Source organism: Atta colombica, unplaced genomic scaffold (genome assembly GCF_001594045.1).
Source record: "Atta colombica isolate Treedump-2 unplaced genomic scaffold, Acol1.0 scaffold47, whole genome shotgun sequence".
Taxonomy (NCBI): domain Eukaryota; kingdom Metazoa; phylum Arthropoda; class Insecta; order Hymenoptera; family Formicidae; genus Atta; species Atta colombica.
In genome coordinates, this window is record NW_017259536.1 from 3989245 (window position 1) to 3998542 (window position 9298).

At 38.7% G+C, this 9298-nt stretch overlaps 1 protein-coding gene across 1 annotated transcript; it reads right to left on the reverse strand.

Annotated features, from left to right (window-relative positions):
• Positions 1-773: 773 nt before the first annotated feature.
• On the reverse strand, positions 774-8938 carry LOC108691531 (single-minded homolog 2). Its single transcript, XM_018199309.1, has 9 exons — positions 8821-8938; positions 7639-7815; positions 4164-4225; positions 3959-4048; positions 3153-3329; positions 2889-3073; positions 2696-2802; positions 2259-2412; positions 774-1852 (listed from the first exon to the last, which is right to left on the reverse strand). The coding sequence occupies exons 1-9, from the start codon at positions 8936-8938 to the stop codon at positions 817-819; spliced, it is 2106 nt and encodes a 701-aa protein (XP_018054798.1). The 3' UTR covers positions 774-816.
• Positions 8939-9298: the final 360 nt, after the last annotated feature.

Consider the following 9298-nt stretch of genomic DNA (forward strand, 5'->3'; position numbering starts at 1 on the left):
TATACACTTGGAATATACGCGTACGATGCGTACTATTTATCTCAAAACGAATGTTCTCGCATAAAAAGCGTATACCGGAGATAAACGAAATGATGTACGACTTTTTTTAATCGTAGATTATTGTAAACACCGATGTAATCAGTCTATGTTTATATACGTGTTTTATATTAATGAAGAATTTACGATTCGAGAGTAACATATAAGATGCCAAAGAGACGTAAAGAGATAAAAGAAAAAAAAAGAGAGAGAAAGGGAGAAGACGAACGAGCGTGTAGAAAATTGTGTAACGCGATACCGATAGAATTTGGAAGAATATACTCCGTTGTCTGTGACAAAGAGATGTATGTAAGTACGACGCCCTTTTGTGTTCGTATTTGATTCTCTTGACGCTCCCTCAGTCGCATTCACACACACATTTCCCATATTTCCGCTTGGTACATAGATACTATTCCTTACCTTCATCTTTTAATTTCTTCTCTAATTTCTTACATGAATTTTACTTTTATTTACGAACTAACTGGTATCCGACGTTTACTTATGCTTTTATTATAAAAAAAGATTGTAGGAAAACTATCCAAGGAACACTATAAATCAAGAGAAAATCAATGACTTTTCTTTGACATCATGAAAGTCAAAATGATAACTTTTTGTTACAACATTTGACTGTTTATTTGACGTTAAAAATCAAAATAAAGTCATTTTGATTTTTTGTTGATTCTTATGTTCTTGTATAAATTTTCCCTACTCTTGTACTCTTTTATTGTTCCCTAACTTTTACTGTGTATGGCCCCTTCAGATTTATACGTATTTTCTAATTTATTTCGGGAAGTCCTTGCTGTCGTTCTCCGTGGACTGTCCCTTTCTACGTGGTAACTGTAGCGTGATGGGCTGCACCGTGTCTTGATGCTGCTTCCTAGGTTGGGCAGCAAGATGGCCAGTTGTGGTGGCCGCGATGCTGCTGCGATGGAAGGTAATCTTCAAGTTTGGCACGTGCTGTTCGGTGCCAGCCCAGTCAAAGTTGAAAATGGGCGCCTCCGGATGTCCAAGTGTATCCGAGTCGGGCGTGTTGACCGGCGTGGTCGGCGTGGTGATGTATGGGCTCAGTTCTTGATGTACCACGTCTGGTACCCTCTGCAGCGCGTCCGACCACGTCGGGTTGGTGCTCCAGTTCTCCAGGGGAGTGGTATCGGGCGGTGGCGGTTCAGCAGCCGTGGTAGCGATCGAGGATGGTGGTGCAAGCAACGTCTTCGTCGACAGCCGCTTATGCAGCAACAAACCGCTCCGTTCCGTACCACAACAATAGTCTCGATCGAGGTCGGTAAGGTAATACTTGGTGCTGGGTACCGATAACACGTTCGCGCAGCCGCTGGCGTATTGTGTGCTGTGACATTGCGCGAATTTCGCCCGATAGCCGGCCAGATGTAGCGAGTTCTTATGGTACTGCTTATGATGATATCTAACCGCGTCATCCAGGGCATGTTGTTGATGACCAGAGATCGTACCCTGGATGCCTCTACCCTCGTGCTGCTCTGCGCCGCTTATAGACATATCCACTGGCTCCGCGTCATCTCGTAGAAGTCGTCTGTTGGGATAGTCTGTTGATTGCGCGATCTTCGAGGCACCATGTGACTCCGTCTCGGACCGATCCGAATGTAGAGATGGTGAGAGCTGGGCGTCAGTATCGTTGGAATATGTCCGAACGTATTCTTGAGCTTGATTGGTAACGGGTCCTGTAGAGGGATAAACGGTGCCGCGACTTTGACCACTGGGACACAGCCCGTAAGTGAACTTTGTTTGAGACGAATATTGGTACAACCATGAACTGGAGCGCATTACTTCTGCCTCTTTGTCGCTGTAATTATTGTATGCGCGATATTTACATGGAATTTAAGAATGATTAACTATCAGATCTGTATCAGATCTGTATAAGAATGATTAACTTTCAGATCTAAAAATTTAGATTGATACAGATCTGAAAATAAATTCTGTCGAATTTTAAATTTATGTAGGAAATTCAAATATAATGAGCAATGCAAAAAATGTTGGCAGTCTAACAATTAGTTTGAGCGTCCTACATAATTATTTTGATATCTAACAAAATTTGTTTTCAAGTTTAGTAAATTTTTTAATGCTTTAGCAAAACCATTGTTTTCTATAAAAACTATTTTAAATTATATTACCCGATTAAATTAAATTAATATAAAATTTCATTATTTAATAGAAAATTCAAGAAAACGATAAAATAATTATAAACATACGTGAGTACTTGATTCGTGCAAACAATTATAGGGTGTTGACATTCATCGGAGGTGTCTTTGACTTGCAGCACGCAATGGACCCAGAACCATCTCCCGGAGCGACTTTGTAGTTTCAGTAAAGCGGTGGTGGATCGCTCCTGATCAGATTGAATGACTAAAATCAAATTAAAAAGAAAGAACAATTTAGAATATAAAAAAAGTGTCAGAATTTTGTTTTGAAACTACGCAACAATTGTCCGTAGAAATATTTTCATTTTCTTTCTCAAGGAACATAACAAAAGAAAGTCAAAATGATGATTTTTTTATTTTGATGAAAATCAAAATGATGATTTTTTTAATTACAAAAATTTATTAAGAATTAAAATGAAGTCATTTTGATTTTTAACTTTTGTGTGTTATTTGGGTTCTCAAGAGAATTTTTTACAGCCAGCAATTACCAGTTTGATGCTTGCAATAGGCAGTCCTTATAGAATCCCAATGAAGTAGATTGTACCACGATACATTGACCAGTTCAGCTCGCGTGTACTCCAAATGACTTTCCGCGCTACAAAAAAAGAAAAACATTTAGGAAAACTGAATTTCGAAAAAATTCTGTAATTTTTAAAATTAATGGTGAATTATATACATTACGTTTTATCGATATGCAAGTACTTCATATCCATCGAATGAATCGTGGTGAAGATATTCGTCGCACCTTGGACGATGCTCTCTCGAGTCTCTGGCAGGACTACCGGAGTACAGGACGCCAGAAAAACGAACTCGTTACGATTGCAAACGGGAACGAATGGCAGAAAGTGACCCTCCACGAGAATTACCTACAAATAGAAGGAAATAATGCGCGGTATCTGCGAAAAATGAATGACATCTTAAAGTTAATCGGTGGGTTTTAATCACCTTTTGATCGCCGAATCGCAGTTGCCTCCGAGAATTTCTCGATACATTGATTCGACACAGAAATAATCTCCTGTCGCTGGGAATGGGACTGTTTCGGGATAATTGATTTTGCACGACCATATGATCCTGCTTGTCGATCACGTCGTACACGCTGTCTCCGTGAATGAGCAAATCTTCCTGGAAATCTTTCATCTTATTACGATTCGTTTCAAATCAACGTTCATCTTGCTAACACGAAACATTTACATAGAAAGAACAGTTTTGCTCAAGTATTTAAAAATTTAACTAAGTAAATCTTAAAATAATTTTGCTGGACTATCAAAATAATGTAAAACACTCTGTTAACTGGTTAGAATATCAAAATTTTTTACAATTATATAATACATTGTTCATTTAAATTTCCTACATAATTATTTTGGCTGGGGCAATGTTTTTAACAATAAATTATTTATAGATTTAAGATTCTCATTAACAATTCAAATTATTAATATTAAAAATGCTTATTAACATCAAAAATCGTTTGTCCATTTAATAAGTAATGTTACACTACTTTGGTATTATTCATGATTGCGTTCGAGATTGAAAAAAATTTCAACGATCTGTTTATAGAATTATGTATACAAATTCACACGTAAATATTTATGTACTAAGATCTGTTTTGCCCAAAACAAGATTTCTTTTATTTCATTTTAATTATTTTTGTAGTTTAATAAAATTATTTTAAGATTTATATCGTGTTAAATTTTTAGATATTTCAGCAAAATTATTCTTTCCATATAAACGGTTAATTTTTTTGATGAAATTACCATAGAATGCCCGAGATAATCCGCCGCATTTTCTGATATGTATAACAATTTGCCCTGCTGCGTCATCATCATAATAAAGCCGGACATCGCCTGGAAAAAATACATAGTCTGTATCCCATAAATGTATGATAAATAATGTATAAATAAAAAAATACGATTACGCGTAAAAATAATTAAGCGATTGATATAAATTTAAAATAATTACTTTTGAAAATCCTATATTAGGTGTTGGAATATTCGAGGACTCGGACGGGCAGTTTTTCAATGCTGAAACGGAAAAATAAAAAAGAATCAAGACTGTCAAGATAAAATATGATATTTAAAAGAACAAACAGATTAATATTATATATTCATCATCATCATAATATTTATTGAAGAACCAAAATAGCATATTGCGTCAGAAAAAAAAGATAAATCGCTATCAGTATATATACGTATTGTTACAATGTGGGTTTACAGTCGGTAAGAGAGCGATAGGCAAGCATCATTACTTCTATTTTTATTTTATGCAACGTGCAAGTGCACTCGATAAGCCTATCTATCACGAACTGTAAAAGTTATTCTTTTTATCCTAGAAATGTAAACATAAATCTGGAAAAATGTAAAGAATATAGCTGCAAGATTGCACAGAAAGATTGATTTTGCTGAAATAGATCTAAAAACTTAATTCCTTACAGACCTGAAAATAATTTTGTTGGATCAAAATAATTATATAAGACGCTTAAACTGATTTCTATGACAACTGCAGCGTTGCTTATCATGTTTGACATTCTTGTGTAATTATTTTGATGATCCAACAAAATTATTTTCAGATCTGTATTAGGCTAAATTTTTAAATACTTCAGCGTCCTTTTTGCATAGAAGCTGAGCAATCAATTGAAAAGTATCATCGATCCGAGGTCATCAGAATGTTACCTTCTATCGGAATTCTAATTAAATTCGATATTCGAATTTCAAATGTACAATTATTAAGTATTCCTCTTATGTTACATTTTCATAGATATCGATTCCTCGTTCTTCACATGCTGTTTTTACGCCTTATTGTGTTTCGAGTCTTAATTACGTGCTATAGTCTTGGGGCACGCGCGGGCTTCCAACAGACCGAAGAGAGAGAGGGGGGGGGAAAAGAGGGAGGGAGAGAGAGAGAGAGAGAGAGAGAGAGAGAGAGAGAGAGAGAGATCCATTTCAATCTCGTATTTTTTCACGCGATTACTCGCGCGCTTGCCACCCTCCTCGCACGGGGCTTCCCCGAAAAAGTAAAAAGGGGAAAAAGGTATGCATCTCGGGGCGAAGAAGAGAAAGAGAAGGGTGAGGAAAAATGCGTATGCTAATGCAGCACAGCAGCGTTTACTAACGGCGCTACATGGGACTATAGTACTCGATATCGCGAGACAATGAGCGCGAGAGAGAGAAAGAGGGAGAGAAAGAGAAAGAGTGAGACGGCTAGAAAGGGGATGGGGAGGTTAGGGGGCAAGGAGAACAGAGAGGAGAACGGAGAAGAACGCGCGCGAGAGGAAGGGAAGCTGTAGCGCGGGCGGCAGAGGAACGATAGAGAGAAAGAGAGAGAAAGAGAGAGACACAGTGAGAGGGGGACGCGATGCGGGGAGGAGGAGTGTGGGTTACAGGAGCGTGAGAGTGTTGTTGCAAAGGCCGACAGGTCAGCGGATCACCCGGAACTCGCGCTTAGACTCCGCTGAGTTTGAACGCGCGCCGGCCGATCTTGCCTTCTTGCATCGCTTCGCTTCGCTTTGCTTTGCGCTCGCCTCGCCTCTCCAGTCTCCTCTCTTCTCCTCTCTTCTCCGCTCCTCTCCTCTCTTGCGAGTCTCTCTCGTTGTTGGTACCCACCGGGATACCACGTTCCCCGCCGTCTCTCCCTGTGTCTACGAGAAGCTTACAGCCGGGTTACCCGGCCGACTCCCGCAACCGAATAGAAATTCTCTTTTGCGCGGATCGTTTGAGCGGGTCACCAGCCGATTACAGCCTACGAGGCGAGGAGAGATTGAGGACCGCGAAAGCGGATTCTCCAAATTCAGTAAATATCTCGGTTTGAAGCGTTTATTTCGATAATGCAAAGACGACCAAACATTTCTCGATTAACAATAATAACGAACGCTTTCTGTATTGGACAGATTCAAAATCACATTTTGTTATCTTCTTTTACATGTTTTCTTGTGACTTTTTACAAAACGATATCAAAACAATCTTTCTTCATCGAGACTAATAAAAAAAAATTATAAAAAACTAATAGTGTGTCTCAATAAAGTTTCATCTCTTTTTTATCGATAATTTTTCAATCATTTTTCATTGAGTGATTCTTATCGAAATTAATAATAAATTTTCTTGCATTGTGTATGCATTTCTGAGATAACTTTCAAAGATTCTTCAGTTAAAATATAATTTTGAAATGATTTTATTCTCTCATGCATATTTTTTAAACAAATGAAACAAAAATGTTGCTATCAACAGTGATTGCAAGAGTTATTACATTTATTATTTATGCCTAATTATGTTTAGAATTTTTCGTCAGAATTTAGGAACATTTTCACGTGTAAAAAATTTATTAATAATCTTTAAAACAATAATTTGCTGCATTTGATGGTTTCTACAATTTTTATACTTGTTACTTATGTCTAATTGATTAATCGAAAATTACTCGTCGGAATTTAAAAGAATTTCTACGTGCAAGATAGAAATTTATTAATCTTTAAACAACAATAGCGTAACTTAGTGTATTTGACGGTCTATACAATGTATCCCGGTCATTATGTACGGCAACAGTACGCTCGAGCACCAATGCGCTCGCTGAAATATCAGAGTAGAGACGCGGGGAATTGCATGGCACGAGCGCTTACCGGCATTGAAGTCTCGAACGATGGATGTGAATTACTATAAAGATATAGTAATCGCGAGATACGCCGATGGACTCGCTTTATCACGTTCTTTATTTTATGGAGTAACAAGTTGATGTGACGCGACGCGCGTATTAAATCAATTTCCTCGATGTATTACACGCAAGTAAGCTAAACATTTAAATTAATAATTTAACAATTTCTAATAATAATAGTTATACTAAGATCGATATTAAATTTGTATCTAATATTAATATTCAATTTATCCTATTGTTAATTATCATCGATGAACATTTGATATCTAACGTTGGTAATTTTTTTATAATTGTGTTAAAAAATTTAAGAATGTAAGAAGTATAAAATTAAAATATTGCATTCAACAATGAGTTATTATACGGAAAAGACAATTTTGTTAAAGTATTTAAAAATTTAACAGCTCTGAAAATAATTTTGTCAAAATAATTATACAAGACATTCGAATTAGTTGTAAAATGCCAAAACATTTTGCAGCATTCCTTGATTTTCTTATATAATTATACTTTGATGACCCAAATTATTTTCATCTCTGTATCTATCTAATTTTTTAAATACTTTAACAAAATTCTTTCCATATAACATTTCAATATTTTTCCGCACAACTCAGGACATTTTAAAACTTCAGAATCGAGTAAATATAACGTGTCGCGCTTCGACATCTATACGAATTAAAGCTTTCATTTTTTCCAAATAAAAACTTGCCGATCAGAGAAAAGTTGCTCGTGACTTCGAGACACGTAGAAAGTAGAGAGCTTTAAGATTTAAAGGCGTGAGCAAATTCTCCGTTCGCCATACCTTGCTGAAAGTAGTTGGCTTTTCGCAGGAATACGCAGACCAAGGCCATAAGCTGCAGCTGGGAAAGCCTCTGGCGTGTCGAGGGAGGTAACGGCAGTAAGTCACGTAGATTCGCGATTTCGGCGTTTATCAGGTCCCTTCGAAGTTTGCTGGCGCCTTTCGTAGACTTGCTCGCATCTATCCTTCAAGCACACGCTGATGTTACCGTCATTTGCCGCGGCACGCGCGTGCGATACGCACGTGCGTGTCGCGCCGTACAACGCGCATTGCGTATTCGTTCCGGTTTTATTTCGCGAAAAACTGTCAGCGGCCACCCACTGTTCACATCTTCAACATCCCGGAATCGTGACATCTCATACTTCAGCAAGGATGAACATCCCGAGTCCTCTGGAACGTCCGCTGTGCATCTCGGCGGTTATAAAGGAGAACTCACCCCCGAATCAACTCGAGAATCAACGGTTTATTATCCATTCAATTTCTTATAATTAACGTCATTTTTATTTTATTAATTTTCCAGTCGGACATCACTGAAGAAGCAAAAGTCTACCTCTCGTGGTCCAACGTTTTTTTCACTGCTTTCTTAGTTCAACTGAATCATTGATGTCTAATTGTGTGTTTTTTCAAAGGATTTTTGGACTTTAAAAGATCTAAAAAAATTCCGGTACAACTCTCTTTCAACATTCAAGAATATAATTCTACAATGATAGGACTAAAACGTTCTCCATTTTTCCTATATGTTCCAGACAACACGCAAGTCTAAAAAGGAGACTTAAAACGTCTGACAGACCTGTTAATGACATCTTCAAGAAGTTTTGTGTCCGCATTTTGGACATATTGTTCTCTGGGATTCAAATTCGAAGCAGAATAATTAAAAATAGAAAATTCGCCTGGATCTTGAAATCCTCAATTGGATCCCACGGAGGATTCGCGACGCATCTAATGCATTCAGAAAAGTCGATGATCATCCTTGCCGAGATATGAGACGACAACTTCAATAAAGACGATAAGGAGGGTGCTGGACCACGGACGTAACTTACCGATTGAACATATTTTGGTAGCCAGGAAGACATTAGTGGTCGATCACTGGTAAACAACGAGCGGGGGGACATCCGGGTCGGCAGGTTCTCGCGAAACTGCGGCTACGATCTAACATCCGGGTCATAACGCGCAACTACACTGAACACGTGGATGGACTGGCGGAGGCTGGTTCTCCTACCACCACCGACGTCGCCGCTACCACCTTCTCCTCCTTCTTCTTTTTCTCCTCCTCCTCTTCCTCCATCTCCTCCTTCACCGCCATCACCTCCTCTTCATCCACCTACTATTTCGTCTTCGCCGCTTCTCCAGCCTTCTCTTGCTTTCGTTCGCGATACCGAGGTCTTTCCCTCTTCCACCGTCTCCACCTCCTCCGCGCCGGTTAATTCTTCGGTCTCGCTTTTACGTTTGCTCGCTGCATTTACTCGCTCGCTCTCGGGTCACGATCGAGAGCGCGGAGTCCTGGTACCTCTACCACTGCCATCAGCCCACCACCGTCGCCACCACCTCCGCTACCGGTTGCTCCGTCTCTCTTTTCTGCATGCGGTTTCTGCGCGCAGCTCGCGACTGTCGCTCAGCTCAGCTTGAGAAATTTTCGGAAACTATTATGCAATACGTTAACTAC

Excerpts from the sequence above, each read along its gene's own strand:
- LOC108691531 (XM_018199309.1), bottom strand. The coding sequence starts at position 8,938 with ATGGCGGTGAAGGAGGAGATGGAGGAAGAGGAGGAGGAGAAAAAGAAG. Across the intron at positions 7,816-8,820 it reads CTCCGCCAGTCCATCCACGT|ATGCGAGCAAGTCTACGAAA; the intron begins GTTCAGTGTAGT and ends CTTGAAGGATAG. Across the intron at positions 3,074-3,152 it reads TGCGATTCGGCGATCAAAAG|GTAATTCTCGTGGAGGGTCA; the intron begins GTGATTAAAACC and ends TTCTATTTGTAG.